The sequence below is a fragment of the Diplotaxodon limnothrissa genome, linkage group LG18, assembly GCF_057381915.1.
Source record: "Diplotaxodon limnothrissa isolate DT_005_m linkage group LG18, D_limnothrissa_male_GT1.1, whole genome shotgun sequence".
NCBI classification, from domain to species: domain Eukaryota; kingdom Metazoa; phylum Chordata; class Actinopteri; order Cichliformes; family Cichlidae; genus Diplotaxodon; species Diplotaxodon limnothrissa.
The window spans coordinates 3,360,547-3,380,313 of NC_140613.1; the positions used below are offsets into that span (position 1 = coordinate 3,360,547).

The 19,767-nt window shown below is 43.2% G+C and overlaps 1 protein-coding gene across 1 annotated transcript in view; it reads left to right on the forward strand.

The window, feature by feature from the left end:
- The first annotated feature begins 225 nt into the window (after positions 1–225).
- The window catches only part of adcy8 (adenylate cyclase 8 (brain)), a 132,277-nt gene continuing 112,735 nt past the window's right edge, over positions 226–19,767 (forward strand). Inside the window, exon 1 of the mRNA XM_085378882.1 lies at positions 226–1,125. Coding sequence (XP_085235008.1) covers positions 226–1,125 — 900 coding nt within the window. The remainder of the gene's footprint in view (positions 1,126–19,767) is intronic.

The following is a 19,767-nucleotide window of genomic DNA, read 5'->3' on the forward strand; positions in this document are numbered from 1 at the left end:
GGATTTCTGTGCGGGTCTTTTTCGTTTTTGGAATCGTTCGCGCGACAATGACCTCCAACCCAAGAGAGAAGCACGCGCCCCCAGTTCAGTGCGCACGAGAGGACGTTGTCTCCCCCAAAATCGCCGAGCTCCTTAACGCGCGGGAAGGGTGGGTTACGAGCCTGTAATCAGTGCGGCGAAGACACACACAGACAAACGGGACCAGCGCGCGCGGTGGCAGCTGCCATGGAGCTGTCAGAGGTCCGATGCTCCAGCGCGAGCGAGGAGCTGTACACCATCAACAAGACCCCGAGCAGCAGCAACAACAGCAACAGCAGCGGCAGCGCGCGACCCAAACGGCTGCTGTGGCAGAACGCGGTGCGGCACATCACCGAGCAGCGCTTCATCCACGAGCAGGGCGGGGGAGGGGTGAAGGGCATCGGGCCGGACGAGCCCTACGACCCGAGCCAAGGGGCGCGGAAGCAGTCGGCAGGGCGGACGTCGGTGGGAGACCGGCACAACAACGGCGGGACCAAAGTGTTCCCGGAGCGCGCCAGCAGCGACCTGGGCTTCCTGCAGATCGACTGCGCGCCGAGCAACTCAGACTTCTTCCTGAACTGGGGCTACACGTATCGGGGCGTGATCTTCCCCACGCTGCGCAACTCCTTCAAGTCCCGCGACCTGGAGCGGCTGTACCAGCGCTACTTCCTGGGCCAAAGGCGCAAGTCGGTGGTGGTGATGAACATCCTGGACGTGGTGACCAAGCTCACCCTGCTGGTGCTGCACCTCACCCTGGCCTCCATCCCCATGGACCCCATCAAGGGGACGCTCCTGGGCTTCTTCACGGGCATCGAAGTTGTTATTTGTGCCTTAGTGGTGGTGCGAAAGGACACCACGTCGCACAGCTACCTGCAGTACAGCGGCGTGGTCACCTGGGTGGCAATGGCCACGCAGATCCTGGCGGCAGGGCTGGGCTACGGGCTGCTGGGCGACGGGGTGGGGTACGTTCTCTTCACTCTGTTCGCCACCTACAGCATGCTGCCGCTGCCGCTCACCTGGGCCATCCTGGCCGGCCTGTTCACTTCGGGGCTTCACATCCTGGTCCAGCTGCTCATCTCCAAGAATGTGCAGCTCTCCAGCAACCAGGTGAGCCTTCGACATACCCTGCTTTCACGTCTCCTCCATTCCTCTGCTCTGTCTTCTTTCGTTTACCCGAAGCAGCTGCTTTATCTTCCTCTTTCTCCTCCCTGAAACTTTATCTTTTTACGGAGCGCTGATATTTACCGGAACTCTCAGCTGTGTGATGATGTTTCACTTTCCAAACCTACAGTCAGTTTATGTGCAGCTGGCACGTGTGTTTTCCCGTCTTTTAGAGCGCACAATTACAGTCGTAGACTCCACGACCAGGTGTGAATTTACCTGAGATGTTTTGTGTCTGTGCTTCCCCGACTCTGGCTCAGGTGGTTTGATTTTTTCGTGTTTTAATAATGAAATGCGTCAGTTTGTGACAGCAGCCTGGTGTGACTGCCTCAGAGTGCTGCAGGTTTCAGCACCAGGAGCTGTCCAACACATACAGACACACACACAGACACACACACAAAGGAGGGCCTGAAATGCAGCTGAGCTCCACATAGGTTTAGCGCCCCCTGCGGGTGAAAACAATAACTTTAATCTTTTTTGGTAAAAATGCATCAAATTCCAGGAGGTCTTTTAGAGTCAGATGCTTCATATGGAAGTGTGCAGGTGAACAGCCGAGAGGGTGATATTTCTAAATGTGCTTGCCTTTGATTGTCAGACTGTCTTATGGCACCATCATCATATATGTCTGAGTCCCTGAAAGCACCAAGAAATGAACACAGAGCTCTCAGAAAGCTTCAAATAACCGCAGCAGTCTGTCAACATCGACTGAAGAGCTGATCATCAGATGTGGAAGTAAACAACGCAAGCTAATGAAGCAGAACACGATTCTGAGCAGTTTTGTTGCTACTTAGTATCTGATTGATGGCGAGAGAGTGAGCGGCATGTTGCTGTAATCCATTAGTGGCCTGTCGTTGAACTTTCCCTCGAGGAGGGAGATGTTACAGCTCAACTATTTGATTTCTCAGCTCGTTTTGTGGAATCTTTGCTTTACACGGCTCTCGGTTTACAGACTGAAACTTAAATTCTATTTCAGTTCAGTTTGTGTTTGTGTTTATAAGGTAAAGACTCTACAATCTAAGACAGACAACACTAACAATATGAGCATCGACACTGGGGAGGAAGAACTCTGTTTTAGCTATTTGCTGTTACATGTAGGGGGTTGATGAAGAAACGACAAACAATAAACAGAACTATTAATCATAGGCAGGTAAAAATAGGTGCCTCTGTTCTGTCGGAGGTTCCTTCCTCTTAAAAGGGAATTATTTTTTCCCACTTTTTCCCAACTGCTTGCTCATAGGGGGCTGACTGATTGTTGGGATTTTCTTTCTAACTTTGCAGGGTCTTTATCTTACAATATAAAGTATCTTGAGGCGAATGTTGTTGAAAATATGTATGTAAAGTTGAACCAATTTAATTGAATTTAATTAAAAGTTTGGATCTTAAAAGTAGACAGGGTGTCTTCTGAACCCAAACAGGAAGCTGCTTCCGCAGGAGCGGAGCCTGCCTCCTGTTCTGCTTTTGGAAATTTCAAATCAGTTGCTTATTTGTTTGTTGTGACCTATACAGTCAAAAACCTTCAAATCTCAAAGCTGGGTCCATGTTGCTGCAGTAAAGAATCGTTCCAAAATGTCCAGGCTCCACATCCAGTTTGACTCCCAAATGAAATCAATCATAATTTTGGTGAAAAATGTACAGAAATCTGCCCATAACGTTTGGTAATCCTGCTAACAAACAGTCAGACAGATAATCTGAACCACTGAAGCTTCTTGAACCTCTTTGGCAGGATTAAATTGTTATTTTGAGATTTATGCAGGCAAAGGGATAACTTTCTTTTTTAAGTTTAGGGATTTTATGAATTGATGCAAAGCAGTCAGTGAGTGTGTCCTGGTACTGGCGACCAAGTGCTAACCCTGCAGTAATCCACAGTAATGTGCTGAAATGATATAATTGCAAGTTAAACCTTTCACTGCATGGTTTGCACACTAAAATATTTGACTCCCTTTTTTCTTTTATCTCGTTGAAAAGCTCAGGAGGTATCGAGAGTGTTTTCCATTAATCAGAAAGCCAATGATTTCATTCAGAAACTGGCCCTAACATCACTGGTGCCTCTCTACGATAATGTGGTGTATTTCTACTATAATAAATGCAGTGTGAAGAAGTGAATGTGGTTTGTATTGCAGCACTTTGTGTGTTCAGTAAAAAAAAGCTTTTAAATGCCGTCCATTTGTGCTTTGTTTTCTTCCTGTTTGCTGTCACGAGTGAAAGTTCAAGTCAGCGTTGTTATTCATCAGTTGAATTCTGACAACGTGGTTTGTTTGGTGCTAACAGAGTCTGAGGATTGTCGTGTGAGCGCTGAGATAAATTGTTGGGTTGGTCAGAGGTTTTCTTCCACATCCTGCAGACGTCCCTGAACTGTTGGTTTCGGTTTACAGACGACCTGCTCTGCTCGTTTCTAGGCCCATTTTGTCCATTCGTGGACGTCACCCTCCCGCTAGATCAACATTTCTGATTGGCTCCCATCATATTAGGGACATCCATTCAGTATGACATCATACCGAGGCAAGAGTAAAAAAAAAGTCTGAATCCTGAGCTGCTTTTTTGCTCACTTTGATTCAGTTTCCTCGTTATTTGAAACTTGGTTTAATATCCATCATTGGAACAGTTTATATATGACAGAAAACCAGGAAAAGCAGAACGCAGAGCTTAAAGTCTCTCGCTTTGGATTTGTAAATGGGAATCATTTTTATGGAGAACTGTCATAAAGTAAGAACGGCATAATTTACATACTTGTTGTTCTTAGAAACCTTTGTGTCAGTCCAGGAGTCATGTTGCTATACTGCAAATAATATGATTTTTGTTTTTATAGCATTGGTTTGACTAATCTGGCCATCATAATAAAGCTTTATTTTAGGAATCAGCTGTTTAAAAGTCTGAAAGATGCATAGCTTTTGGAAATTTCATGCAATGTGTTATCAATGTGTTATATTGTTATCACAATAGGTTCCTTTGTAAAAAAAATGTGTGTTTTCTCGAAGTGTGTAGTGAGGAGCAACAACAAACATCAAAGAAGCAAAAACAGAGATGCTGCAGATGGTTGTGTGTGCGCGCTGGTAGACGCTCTCACCTGAGGTGGATTATTCAGTGAGTTTAACTGCCTGTGATTATGAGTCTTCGGTCTGATGAAAACGTCACACAGCCTCTCAGATGTGTTTTCTTTTGACTTGACGTATTTCTTTTAAGATGAGTGTGAAATGCTCTCGAGTGCTGTGCACATCTCATTTCAGAATTAGCTCCTCACATCAGCAATTAGCTACGAAATATATTTTATAAATCAGCCGTCAGCTCTTTCATGTCTGGCAGATTTCCCAGAGTGACTTGTAATACTTGAAAGGAGCGTAGACGAACATGTGACGGGCAACTCGATGAAGAGCTCTTATACTTGGTCTTGAAATGCATTATTTTAGGGTTATGCAGAAACAAACACACAACATGAAGCCCAAAGCTACAGATCAAAGCGCATACACACAGCGTGTCTCTGGTCTGGAAGGATAATTCAGGTTAATTTATAATGTGTCCACTGTGGCTCTGTGCTCACTTTTCTGTCTTCACCTCTGTTGGAAAGATTTGGGGAAACATGGGACTCCCTGCAGCTCCCAGTAAAACTTGCTTAGACAGTTTATGGAGTCTGACTCAGAGATGAAAACTGAACATACCCCCTGCAGTAGGGCAGGGAGATTAATTGGATTTTAATTTTAATTAAGATTTTGGCTTCCGATAATGAAAACAAGATGATTAGGATAAAACAGTTTTTCCAGTAATTTTTTGCTAAAAATCACAATATTGTCTTGTTATAAGCCGCGGGGGGAGGGGGCTCTGAAAGCTTCACTCACAGTTTATTTCAGCTTGAGCTGTGATGCTGGAAAGAAAGTCATCAAATCTGTAGCCTGTAGGCTTATTGTTACCTTTTATGACTTCGGCTGAGGAGTCATATTTGTTACCCATCGGCTGAAAAAGGCTGCTGGGGTATTGTTGTTACTCTGCTGGTGAGCTGATGAGCGGGTGGCGTGGAAAGCCAAGTTTGTCAATGAGATAACTCGAGAATGAGGCGACATAGGAGCTTCAAATTGATATCCCAGGTTCAACTACTAAACATCTCGGACAAGTTTGAAACTAAGTGACCTCAACCTCAAGGTCAGAGGTCAAGTTTTCTGCTATAACTCAAAGCTACCACAGAAAAGAGTAAAAACTCAGGTCAGAACATCAGCAATCAGCAGAAGTGCTGCTTCACTGACTGCAGCTGGATTTGTTACTATCGATGACTATCGTGCTGTTAGGCACATTCAGCTGTCAAGGACGTATCGTACACAAACTCTGCAGCTTCTTAAAGTTTTTCTGTGTTCAGCAGTCGAAGGGAAACCACTATATTTGAAATAAGGTGATGATTTGCACTTTAAAGTACAATGTGGCACAGTTTGTTAGCTCTCAGCTCAGCAGTTCTCAGTATTGGAAAGAGGATTAATGTTAAACTGTTTTTTATCTTCTTTGTCAGATTCGGGTATTTCAGGCTTTATAAGCATCATTACGTATTTTTGTTGTTGCTTGAGCTCTTTTTAATTTCACATTTTGTTCTCTTGTATAATAAAAACTGAGCTAAACAGTTAGTCGATCATTAAATTGGCTTTTTGTTGCCGATGGTGCGGACCTGCTTTTGTCCATCATTATGAATTCACTAACTGTGTATGTGTGGTTTGGACTCCTTAGCTTGGACAGGTATATATATATATGTGTGTGTAATTTTCACAGTTTTAGATTTGACTTTAACTTAAATGCTTTGAATCTTTGGCATTTTATGGTGATGATACCATTCAGTGTTTGAATGCTTTAGAGCTCGTTGAATTATCTTTCTCGGGTAATTCTTCGGTGAGCTTCTTTGACCGTTTGTTAGCAGAATACATCTAAATTATAAACAGAGACTTGCATGTATATTTGATCATAGGTGAGGCTTTGCCCAACTTAGAAGGGATTATTGTTCGGATTTGACATAGATATGCATCCTGGAAAGAGTGACATTACCCCAGGAATTACTGGAAATACTGGTTTAGGTGAGGGAGCTACCTGCTTACATGTCACCCACTCGATAGCAGCAAATGCTCTGATGCACTGGAATATTAGCTTTACCATTCCCATACTGGTGCAATCTAGTATCTCACAGGCTTTGTGCTATAGAGCTGGCGGGTTAAAGACTAGCCAGACATCCACCCCTTTCGGTAATGTTTGGCAGATTTTGGGTGCATGTGTGAAAATGGTTTTAAAAACAAATGTAGTATAAATGTAGTCATAAATGACTGCAAATGCATTAGAGACACTGAAATAAAACAAGGTCATCTTTATTTGGTTTGTTCAAAGGCAACAGTAGGAGAATAACAGCCAGATGTTTAAAAAGTCCAGTCGCTGGATGCAGCGTATGGTCTGCATGCGTCTCTGGAATTCTACTGGACGGATGAACCTACGGCTGGTCGATAGGGAAAAAACTCTTATTGCAATAATGTTTTTAGTATCAGTCGATATCGATAAATATAACCGTATAAATAAAATCACAATTTTTTTTCAGGCATAAGGTTTTTTTCTTTTACTCCTGAGATTTTATTCCAACCACACGATTGGTTCAGCACGGCGCTGTTCTCATTATCATTGGCCTTTTGTGTTGTCTGTCAAAACGTGGATGAAATGAGCTCCATTGACTTTATGTTGATCATGTTTTTTATCACTGTTGAAGGTTTCACCGTCCAGCTTTGCATGGGTCCACAGTCCCCTAAAGAAGGTGTTAGGATACAGGCTGGCACTCAGAACATGACTGTACTGATGTTGCAGTGACTGTAGTGGACCCAACCCACAGCGTAACAGAGCCTCACTGAAGGGTCAAAGATTTCGTTTTCTTAAATTTGTCACTTATAGTAGCTCACAGACTTTTTGGGAATTCTAAGTGCTGCAGCATTAAAGCTCTCTGAGCATGCTCAGTGAGATTCATGTGATCTCGTGTGAGGCCTTATCTTCCCACTGGTGTAAATGGCCTGGTACTTATTGCCAGGGATTGAACCACCAGCCGTCACAGGCTCGATCTCGTGAGCTGCTGAATGCTCGTGCCTCTGTGTGGCTGTGTAGCTGACTAAAGCTGTGCAGCTGGCTGTAGGCTGCACTGACTGGCTGTTGTTGTGTAGCTCAGGGTGCATTTCCCAGCTCCCCCACCCGGCGCGGTTCAGCTGTCGCTCTGCTCGCTGCCACCGAACCAGCGAGCTTTTTCTGTGTCGGAGGTCGATAGTTTTAAAGAGGCTGCTGTAAGCTGGATTCAGAGGCTGATGCTATGCTTTGCAGTAATTGATTACAGTTTAATGACTTTTCAATAAAACCTCTGATATTTCATAGACTCAGCAGGCCATGAAAGCTTTTCCATTCACTTCTGTCAATAGGTCATGGTTGCACTAATCACTTATCCCCCTTCAGTAACTCTGGAGCAATACTATAACATGTTTATCACATTATGTTTTTAGCTTGATCCACTGCTTATAAGAAAAACAGCTTCTTGGGATTTCTAAGAAACCATGAGTTAGAGGTATATCAGACATACTGAGCGGTAGTAAGAAAAAACTGCACAGATTTAGCACTAGCTTTATTTTAGATTCAGCTGAGTGTTACACTAAGGTCAGTAAATTACAAGTGAATAGTCCCTGTGCTCTTATTTTGAAAGTTTAGTCTTTCATTTCCCTGTTAGAAGACTGGGTGGGTGCAGCGGTGCATGTCCTCATCATTCAGCTGCCATCATCGAGTCACTGAACTTATCATTTAAATGATTTTATAGGATCTTTTTGTATATATATGCAAACACATCGCTCCAGCTTTCACTCCCTAACCACCGAAACACAAAACAGAGCGACAGTGACTGTCAATCAGTTATTTAGTCAAAAGTTAATAAAAGATAATGTAGCAATTGTTTTGCCACAATTTATAATGAGAGTCAAATGTTTGATACTTTTTTACGTTTCTTTTATCATTAAGCTAAATTTGTTTGGGTTTCACAATATTTGAAGACATGTTGTCAGATTAGTGAATCAGGAGATCATTCAAAATGCAGACTCACGGGCAAGATGGTATCAACTAAAAACAACCTTTTTATTGAAGGCGAAGTTACCATGGTTACTTCACCTTCACTAAGTAGCAAAAACAAAGTCCAGGAATAAACATCATAGAGAGATGCTGGGAGCGGTGCGCACAGGAAACAGGAACTATGGGAAACAAGCGTTATCAAGACACACAAGGTGATTAGGGAGGTAAAAACACCAGGGAACACAGCTGGGACCAATCAGGGAAAGGAGACGGGCGAAAGTAAATACCATGTCCACGAGATAGAAGACTACCAAAATAAAATAGGAAGAACTCAGGAAGGGAACATCACTGACAGAAACGTAACTACACACAGGGAACAGAGAGGAGACAGGAAAGGAACATTGTAACAGAAACTGAAAGACAAGCACAAAGCAAACTAACAAACACAACAAACTGAAGAACATCAAAAAGACCTGCAGCACACATCATGAAGACTGCAAAAACATGGTGATGAAGAGGTTTTAATAAACCAAACCAAAACTCCTCAATACTCAAGAAAATAATCAAGAAGTTATTTTGTAGCTCTATAAAATAATTTTTGCGTAAAGTTGCAAGCTACAAAATGATGGTAATCTGGATCAAACTTCTTTTTGGTTTTATTTTACTGCCTCATTAAGTGTCTCAGTGATCAAGCCTGTGGCCAACAGGCGTTGTTTTTATCACATATTATCTCGCCAAAAGACAAATTAATCGTTTTCTTTACAGGACTTTAAATTGTTCAACCCTCAGATTTCTGCCTCAGTGTAATGAAAGTCTGAGTTACTGACATGCAGGAGTGTTTTTGAAGTTCAATAATGACTTTATTAATTAGCTTCCACTCATGCTGTGATAAGTCTTAGCTTGTGTCATTATTATAAGTGTTATCTCGCTGGAAAGTCAGCGGGCCGGATGGATTAGTTTAGCGTGGCGAGTTTGTATTAGTTGACCTCTGAGATCGGCGCCTAACATGTTTCGTCTTAACTCGGCTGCAGTGACGTGGTGGCGGTGCAGCTGGATGGACGCAGCAGCAGAGGGAGGATTAGGACGGCTCATACTGAACTCCTGGGGTTAGGAAGACTCGACACGCTGTGAAATTTAACATCCTGAACTCAAGTGGTGCTAATCTGCTCTTATTAATTATGTTTGCGCGAGGATGTTGTGAACAGAATATAAAATCCAGATCAACAATTATACAGAGAGAAGAGACAATAAGGGAATGAGATTGGATGAAGGAAGCTGAGGATTTACCACACTTGCCAGAAGCACAAAGTTAAATAGGTACAAAAACATTTCAGTGGCTTTTGAGGACATTTTGTGAGGTGGCTTGTGGTTATGAGAGCATCTCATCCTTACTGTAGGAAGTAGTCTGGTGGATGGATTTATGATACGTGCTGATTTATGTTAAAGACAAATGAGGACACAAAACTTTGCATATAATAAACTGAATTCTTTTAATGACCAGTAGGGGGCAAATCCTGCAAAAAATCATAATGTATAGAAATCTATGACCCCACCTGTAACTTGATCTCTGACTCGAGTAAACACTTTCCTGACATGTTTATGGTTTCAGTCGCTAGTTTCAAGTCCTTGTGAATAGAACATGATGCTAATTTTTCAAATGATTTTACTAGTTATTTATTACTAGTCTTTAGGGTGGGGCTACCGAGGGATTTAAAAGTCTCCAGCCATGTCCAAAGTTGAGACTGCTTGACCTAAGAAAATATTTAAAAACCAGAAAATCCCATGTGCCCCACCCAACCACAAATCTGTAGTCTTAGTCTTTAGTTATGTCCTATAAATGAGTCAATTCAATTCAAAAAATGAATTGTGTGTTTTGCGTTCTTCCTTTGATGAATCACAGATTTTTTCTCACTGAAATTAAAGAAATCCTAGAATTTGATGGCTGAAGTAACGCGCTTGTGATTCCTTCTGGTCGAGATTGCGGACCTCGGACTTACATCCATGTTATTTTTTCCATGAAGCTTGAAAGATCACTGGTTTCAGTATGTTCATTGTGTTGGCAGCTGTCCACTTCTCTGCCTCTAATGGTGTGCTGTCTTTGTTTGGTTAATGCAGCTGTGTGTTTTATCATTTAAGAACCACTTCCAGCTCCTATCCCTCCATCTTCTTTGTCACTATTCACCACTGAATCTTTCTGTCAGACTCAAAACAACTTCCATCGATCCACCTCGGTCTCTTTAGAGTCTCGTTGGGCCCCTGTTGGCCCCACATCCTTTGTGTCCCTCCTGTCGAAGGCTGTGGTATTGACTGCTGCCTTTCCCTTAAAACCTTCACACCGTCATGCCCCATCTTCTCACTGTCTAAACAATATACTCATATCGACTCGTGGCTTTTTTTCCCCCCCGCTGAAAAGACTCCAAGCAGACCCAATTCTGGCTTTCCAATCATGGCTGTATTGACAGCTGCCTTTGTGCAGAGGTCATTTAGTCTTCTTTCTTGCTGTTAAATGAACAGGGGCATCAGTAAATAACAGATTAGCCTGTTCTGGCCAGTGAAGGAGCATGCATGTGAATGATAATGTGTGTGTTTGGGTGTCAGGGAAGAGTTTGCATGGAGCTAAGAGTGTTATAAAACTGTCAATAGCACTGTGTCTTATTTTCTCTGTTCACACACACACAGCGAGAGCTTCGTACCCGCCGATTAGCTGTTCTCCCGCTCGCTGCAGCTTCCTCTTTCAAGGTCAAAGTCAGCTTACCTAGAGCGCCGGCTGCACGGAGGAGATAGAGAAGTTTGGATTTCATACCGAGACAACGTGCATGCATTTTCTATCCCTGAGAGGAGAATTTTTTGTCTGTTTGAACACTCAAAAGGCTTTGAATGTTAACAACCCTTTTCAAAGACATTGGCTTCATCTCTCTCTGCTTTCATTTACATTTTTGATTTTGGGCGTTACGTAAGAAAGCGCTGATCAGGTTTTCTGTGACTGCATCTCGGTGCCACTGGCTGATCACGACCTCATCCGCCGATTTGAGCCAACCCATTTTCTACAACATAAAAACAAAGCGCCAAATAAAAGCTGTTTGGGAAAAAGTGTAATTTCTCACAGCTGCGTCTGCACGTGGAAATAAATCACAGGTTTTACCCCCACGCAGTCATTTTGTATATTACTGTGTGCGCTTGATTGAGGTGGTTATTCATCTGGTGCCAGCGGTGGCTCGTTGGAAGGTTTTGACAGCAGAAGCAGGATCGGCTCTGCCGTCTGTGTCCAGCCTGAAGTCATGAAGTGGTGTATGAATAACAAGCGAAGTCATCCTCAAATGTCCTTAAACAAAAATGTAAATCTTTGTATTTCCATTACAGAAGACCAGATTATATATATCAATACATATTTATATCAAGATATATAATGTTCATATATTAAAAAGGTACCAAAATGAGCAATATGGATTGCCTTAAAAATCGGGGTGGGTTTAAAATATAGATTTCGCTGATTCAAATCGATTTTAGCTTGAATAAAGTGATATCAAATCATTAAATCCTGAATTTTTAAATATAAATGTATTTTTCCAGAAATGCCACAATCTCAGGTAAAAGCTGACAGAAGTATTTCAACAACCACCAAACAGCTAAAAAAGCAAACGATTAAAGAGCAGGTAAACGGATCCTCACAAAGATGTAAACACAAAGCGTGGATCGTTCACCCGACGGCACGTGCACAGACACGCCGACAGCTCACAGATTCTGTTGCTGCAGGTTTCGTCACTCTCTGACCAAAATTCACTGAACCAGCAGCAAAAGACGATCGAAACTACGCTTCACATTTGATAAACATCATCATAAATTCCCTCTTACTTCGGCTGTTTTGCTTCTACCATGATAAAAATATAGATATGTACTGATACTGAAATCGAATCAAATCGATTATAGAAATCCGTGACGAGACCCAGCCCTACTTCAAAGCTCCTTTGAAAAGATGTTTATAAAAAGTTATTCTTCCACTTGGAAAACATGGAAGATATTCTGTGGAGTCTTTTCATCCGTTACCTCCATCTTTGTTTTCCCAAAAACAGCCAGGAATGCCCCCTGGCAAGTTTCAGGAAGGTGATGGATATGTTAATGCAGATGTGTGAACTCATTTAATACATATTTAAATGTGTATTATGTGACAAGTTTTTTCACATTTTAAATGCTGTCTGAATTCTATTGTGCCTTAAAAAATTAGCCCATCCCCAACTTGTTGTTAATATACTTTAAGACAGACCTTCCCAAAGTGTGGGGCCCGCCCCCTAGGGGGGGCGCAGAGCCATTGCAGGGGGGGCGCGGCATGAAAAGGGAAAAAAAAAACCAAAAAAACAAGGCTTGGACACTGCTAGCACGGGCGCTCACACAAACGCAAAGCAGGAGATGAAGCATCGCTGAATATGTTTCCAAACCAGCTTCATTCTAAGCCAAAGACTAGAAAATATGGTGAAGCAAATCTTCACCTGCACAAGTGCTGAGGTAGGTCTCCCTGCAGAATTGGTTTTCCCTTCGTCGGGAGCAGCGCTGGGCTGTTTAAATCACGGACAAACAGGATCCCACATTCTTGATTTGTAGTTCACAAACACTTGTTGTAATGACTAACTACTCCTGACATTTTGGAGATGTGAGCTCTTTATACAGTAAAGTTACAGTGGGATACCAATAACATCAGGCTGATCCTGCCACGATTTGTTCAAATCACGGACAAACAGTATCCAACAGTTGTTTATGTTTTTGAACCCATTTTGCAGAGGGATTTTTTGAAAAATGTATTAATAGCAATGTTGAATATTATTACACAGGAAAAAAAACAACTACATGTAAAATAATCACACCGTGACGCCTCTGCTTTTCTAAATGGAGGGACAGTAACTGCGTGTGTATATGTAAGCGTGTAAAACTGCAGACAGTCAGATTAACAGTATTTTGTCTCTATCTGCCATTCTGCAATTCATCTCATGTAAACAATAACGTGGCGGACAGCTGACGTGAAAAAAGGCACATACCTTTGACGTTGCGTGACGAACTCTGTATTCCTCGTCCACACGTAAACGCAAAAACGGAGGTTTAAAAAAATCTTCGGTGATTCGAAACGCCGTTTACGTGTGGACGAAAGGTCCAAACGCACAGAAACAGCTGCGTTTTCAAAAATACCCGTGTAGGTGCGGACGCAGCGTAAAAGAGTTTGTAGTTTCTTTTCTTACTACCTGTAATTTATTGCAGATTACTTGTATTTGTGTTTACTGAATGTTTAGGTGTGAAATAAACCGCAGTGGAGTTTGAAAACAAAACATGGGTGTGTGTGGTTGGAGGATGTGTTTGTGTTTGTGTGGGGGGTGTTAGGTGGGGTGGGGGGGTGGGGGGGGGGATTTTCTTGTAAAACATAGGGGGGCCTAGCAAAAAAAGTTTGGGAACCACTGCTTTAAGATGACTTCTTTTTTATGGATCTTGATGAAATATTTGAGTATGTGAGACTTCTGCGAGCCCCCAGATGCCTCAACACATCGCTGCTCCCAGTTTTAACATTTAGAAACACCCGATAATGTTATCTGAGGATCTGAGCTCATTAATGATGAACATCAACAAATGACTTGCTCCCTGACACAGACTATCCAGTATACACACCGTTTTCCCAGCTGCAGTACAAGATACGTGGCTCACAGTATAGTACATACAGTATAATCTTGCAGGATAACAGTACAGGAGAGTCTCATCACTGTTTCGACTGACGGTAGCTTGCACTGTATGACAGCAACGCTGCGGTTCAGGGCCTCGTGTCATTAATAACAGTGATGTTATGCAGAGGCCCTTTACCCTCGTAGCTTTTAATACAGTAGATTCCCACAGGCTGAACTTCTGGGCAGAACCTTTGCTTCTCCGAACCCCCGAAGAGATTGACAGTGATGGGCAGCCATGTTGATCCAGACACAATTTCTGCTATGTGGAGTCATAGTGACCTCATAAGTGTTGCTGTCATCTGTAGCTTTCCTCTTTCTTTTGCTTTTGCAGACATTTCCTCCGTGTGCAGTCAGGCGTCTTCAGACTGACTCAGCTCGCTGAAAAATATTTTGGAGGGAGGAGGGGTGTGGGGCAGGCGGGCACAGAGGGACGAATCACTGACTCCAGCCTTCCCCCAGCCACCCCTCGCCTCCCTTTCACCCTCCTCGGTGGTTTCATGCGGTTGATCTCAGACAATCTTGTTGTTACCAGACACTGCACTCAGCCTCTCTTAATATTTGATGAAGGATCAGGGCCATCAGTTGCAGCTTTTTGAGCTTTTAATGGCACAGTTTTCCGGTGGCATTCTTGTGCAGTGACCTTCCAGGCGTTGCTTAAAAATGACTTGAGAAGCAAAAGCTTTTACAGTCTTTCTGTCTCATTGCTCTGTCTGCAATGCTCGCTGAACTCAAGGGTTTCCATCAACTTAGAAAGCAGCAAAAGTAATTACACATGTACTGTTCAAACAAGATGAGGGGACTATTTAAAGTAGGGAAGAGTGTAATTCTTGTAAAATAATTTAAGACGTCCTTAATTTGCATTTTTTGCATGTGGGTCAAGTGTAGGGATGGGTATCGTTTAGGTTTTATCCGATACCGGTGCCAAACCGGTACTTTTGAAATGGTGCCGGTGCTTAAACGGTGCTCAAACCGGTGCTTAAAGAATGGAGAACACAAAATTGGTCCAAAAACCTCTCATGTTCAGCTGTTTTTTTTGTAAAAAGATAACAATGTTAGCCTTTTCTGCAGCTATGGGGCATATATGGTATCACTCTTGGCTGGAAGCAGTGCTTAAACAATGGAAAAAACACAAACTTTGTCCTAAACCTCTCATGTTTAACTGTTTTCCACTTTTTCTTTGGTCATTTTAGCCTTTTTGTCCAGGGTGAAGGGAGTATCTGCCATCACACAAGAAGACAGCCGCATGTAGCTATGATGATGTTTGCTAGTTCACCTTACATGCATTAATGTAATAACGTGGTTAGCCTACTCAACGTAAATTACACACGAACAACATTAAGCTACTCACGCAGAGAAGAACGGCTGCTGCTGCATCATCATCCTCATCATTTCTGCTACACTGGCAGGGCTAGGGGCCAGGACTCTCCTCTTCGGGTTTTTGGGGGATGTTGCTAACTCCGGGTCCGATAACAGGCACCACACCCGCAGTAGATGCGCTCGGTATGAGGTCTCGCAGCAAGCTATCAAATACGGCGCATTTCTCGGCTTTTAAAAAAAACGCTATGCGTCGCCAGGTGTTTCATCGGATTTGAGGTGTTACCTCCTTTGACAGTATCACAGTATCAGCTTAAAGCACTTAATCTGTAGCTCTGCTCTAACAGAACGTACGTACCTGGCCCCGCCTACTATCCTCGGAAACGTAAAATGATTGGCTAGAATCTAAAGTGTACCACAGCTCAGGAAAAAAAAGCACCGAAATAAAGCACCGAAATGTGCGCTGCTTTTCGGTCTGGTTACTACCGTTTATGTCAGAACGGTAATAACCAAATAAGTGATGACGTGATGAACCCTGCTGCAGGGTCCAAACTACTCTGTGTTTATTAAGGCTGTCGAGGTTTTAACATGTTTTAATGTTTTGTATCTTTGTTCTGTTTAATCAGAACAAGCCTCTAAATACAGTCAGTGATCGCTGTCTCTCTCGGTTTTTATCATTTTAAAGCTCAGTTTAAAACCTTACGATGTAACTACAGCCCAGCCCACGCAGCAGTATATTAATGACTAACCTCTTTGTGGATGGATCATCTCAGTTGTTCTCCTGACTGAAGTTCGATCCGTTTACAGCATCCTGCCATGCGATTGCATTGCAACCGTCAAGAAGCTGCTTCAAGTATGTGTCAGCAAAGCTTCTGTAAACACCCAGAGTTGGACCAGTAAAGGTCAGAGTTTCTGGGGTAACCCGTACCTCTTTATTTGACAGCAATGTGTGAACATAGTTTTGGAAATTTGCATCACAAGAACCGGTTTATACAGAGAGCAGCACAGCCTTGTAGTTGAGAGACTTTCTAAGAGGTTCAAGGCAGCAGACTAATACGAGCTATAACACATTGCTTTGTCTTTGCTCAGGTTTGTTTAAAGACAGGAAAAAATGAAGACCTTTATGTTTGCTCTGGCTCATTTCCTATAACAAACTTCACTGGGGGCAGTTTTGGCCTCGGCCACCGTTTGTCACCTTGTTGACTCCTCCGGTCTCGTCCTCAGTAAGACCAAATGAAATAGTTTGTCTGGAAGAATTACTGCCCCTGAGTCTTGGCTCGATACGAAGCGATAAAAAAAAAAGACACCTCGTAGCGACTCATTTCCTCCTTTCTCTGCTTTCTGCTCCGGGCTCTTAAACCTATTTTTGTGAACTTTAAGTGCCAGAAGAGTGTCCTGACCTGATAAATCACACTAGCAGCACAGCCAGTTCTGAAAGTGCCGCCAGGGAACATGGGAGGTTTTCATTTTTACTCCATTTCACTGAAGTTTGTTCTTTTTCTAAACTTTCACTGAAATCTAAACTGAAACGTGCCAGTTTTGCTCCAGAGTGTTGCACACCGACCTTCAGAGTTACCTGCGAGTCATTTCTAATTTCTTGCCAAACGCTGAGTCAGCACTCACCCTATTCCTGCCTCCATTATCAGCCAGGCATTCATCTCAATGAAGGCTTCTCTTTGTGTTCCTGCGTCTGAACTGCTGACTGAACCTAATTACTGGTTATTATATCTTGGCTGGTAAATGTAAGGCAGCAATTCTAAAACATTAATTTTAATTAATTTTAAACTCAAAAAGGGTTTTGGACACTAGTTGCAGAGTGTGAGCAGAATGTGCTTTTGTCAGTGTGTCCATGATGCTTTTCTGGTTCTGATCAAAGAGTTTTTCTGACCCCAAACCAGTAGTTTCAAAGTCAACAGAAGGCAGTTCACCTGCAGCTTGCAGAAAGATACAGAAAACTAAAAGCCCCAGTTTGATGCATGCAGTGCTTTACAGCTTCCAGTTTATAGACATGGGTGGAACAATTAGTCATTTTATTGCTTCATGCAAAAAAAGGAAAGAGGAGGCTGTTTGTTTGTGAGGGGCTCAGAGTAGACCTGCTGCTCCTCCACACTGAAAGGAGGCAGCTTTGTTTTGGTCACAACCAACCTGGAGGAGACCCCAGGGTGGACCAGGTCATGCTGCAGAGATGAAGTCTCTCCAACTAGGTCTGGAAAGCCTCGGTGTCTCTCCAGGAGGAGCCGAAGGAAGCAAGCTGCCCCTGTGGCAGGTAAGCAGGAGGACATGGATACAAAATATGATTCAACCTTTGCAATCTTGCCTCTGTACACCCCCCCCCCCCGGAAAGCAGGGGAAGACATGCAGCAGAGGGCTGCAGGTCAGACCAAACTGGCACCTCACATTTGATTTTACATAAAAATATGGCGCTGACTGTTTAAGACTTACAGTCATTTTTATAGATAGTGCACAATTTATAGGCCTGGGTGTAACTACTAAACATCTCGGATAGCTTTAAATCCCGGTGACGTCGACCTCAGAATCCAAGTGAGAGGTCAACTTCTCTGAAACTCTTGGTGAATCCATTTACTCACGAAAGAAAACGCGAAATCGCTAGTAGTCAGAGCAGGGTTCAGGATGTTTGATCCTCGTAATAAACAGGTAACACTGGTGCTACTGTCTGTGTTGTTTTTCCCAGTGTCCCTCCCACTCTGTGCGTGGACGTATTAATTAAGCGTAGCTGTGTCTCGGGGCTGGGTCAGGAGGTTAAAAGACGAGGCGTATCGATTATCTCTCACAAAGACACCAGCTGATGAATTTGATGGACGCCGTGGTGGGCAGTCTGACCCTGAAACCTCTCCTGTGCTGTTGCTGGAGGTTAAGGATGACACATTGTAGGGATGATCACTGCCGGGTCTCAGCGCAGAGACCCATCCATCCTCATCGAATCAGGAGATCCTCCCACACCTACATTCAGGTTTATGTAACAAACACACCTTTTCTCTTGGAGCAGTTCGTCTCTCTGGAGGAGTGACCTGAAACAACAAGAAAGAGCAATATTATGGTTAACGTTTTATTTACATGCCATCTGTATTTAGCTAACTTAACTGGATAATGTGTGTGAATCTTTGGCAAATGAGTGGAAGTGGGATGCCAGACTGCATTTGGAGGTGGCACCTATCGCTGACTCGTCCTGTTAACTACAACAAGCCCGATAAAAGCTACAGGCTGAAGCATTAACAGCAGCACTTGTTCTCTCAACATGGGATGGGCCACGATTGTTAAAAAGGCAGTTTGCTCTGCATGCAACGATCGGAGTTGGGTTTGCTGTCGCTGTGACGCTGACTCGGACAGCTCCACTGGGCGTCGGTGATTTATGTCTGCTCAGTCCGCTTCTGTTTTCTTCTTTGTTTCTTTCCTGGTTCCTAGCGAGCGAGCTAACGTAGCACGGAGGAAGCTAATAGCATAGAGTCAGCAGCTTTTCTTTACATGATAGCAGCAGTTCACCGCTTACCTGCAAACTGCGGTCATGCGAGGGGATGTTGCTGTCAGCTTCTCACTGTTTTATATTTTGTGGCACTGACACAAACAGAAGCTGTTCATCTGCTCGTCAGCTCCTCTCTGTGTGTGTGAGGAGCTGCAGACAGCTACTCACCTCAGTTATGTTGATTTATATTCTGAGATGTATTTCTATTTCAACATCAGGCTGAATGCACCGATATTTCGTTCTGATGTGCTGGTGTATGTCCCAAATCACAATAAAGTGGCTATTCTGCTTTTTTCTATCCTATTTTATTTTAAATTATAATTGTCAAACTTTATTCTTGTACAATTTGTCAGGCAGCAAACACACGCTGGCTGCACTTCGTGGCTCCAAAATGGATATTTGTTGGATCTAAATGCTATTAAAAGTTTTCTCAATCATAAATGTGTTTTTAAAATTCTGCAGATAAAAGCCAGATCCCTGCTCGTCGTGCCCATTAGTTCTCCAAAAAGCATATCTTTCTCCCCTTGAAGGCATCATCCTCAGCTGGCTGTATTTATTTCTCCTGCTGTTCCAAAGCTGGTGTGATATGCATCAACATTTGCCCTGTTTGAGTCTGAGAGCATATTGAGTGAGGTTTTAAGCTCAGAGCGAGGGCGATTTACAGCTTATTCTTCACATCGAGGATGATTTCAGCCAGGATTACCTCCCAGCGGTAATCTATTCATAGCACCGGAGTGGCAGCCAGCATCTCTCGCCGCTCTCCTCTGGGGTCAGCGTTTAACGAGATTAATGTTGGATTACTGTTATCTGTTTGAAATGTGAAAACGGAAGGTGTTCAGAAAGGTGACTCTAAACGACAGACGTGTCCAAAATGAGAGAAGAAGAAAGGAGAAAGAAATGTGATGATAACAGGATACATCGAAACTGATGTGATGCCCGAAAACCGTAGAAGGGAAACATCACAGTGAGACTGTGAGATGTTTGCTTTCCTTTAATTGGTTCTTAGTTGTACGGTGGCCACCAGGGACAAACTTTGCAGAACAAGCAGCTTTT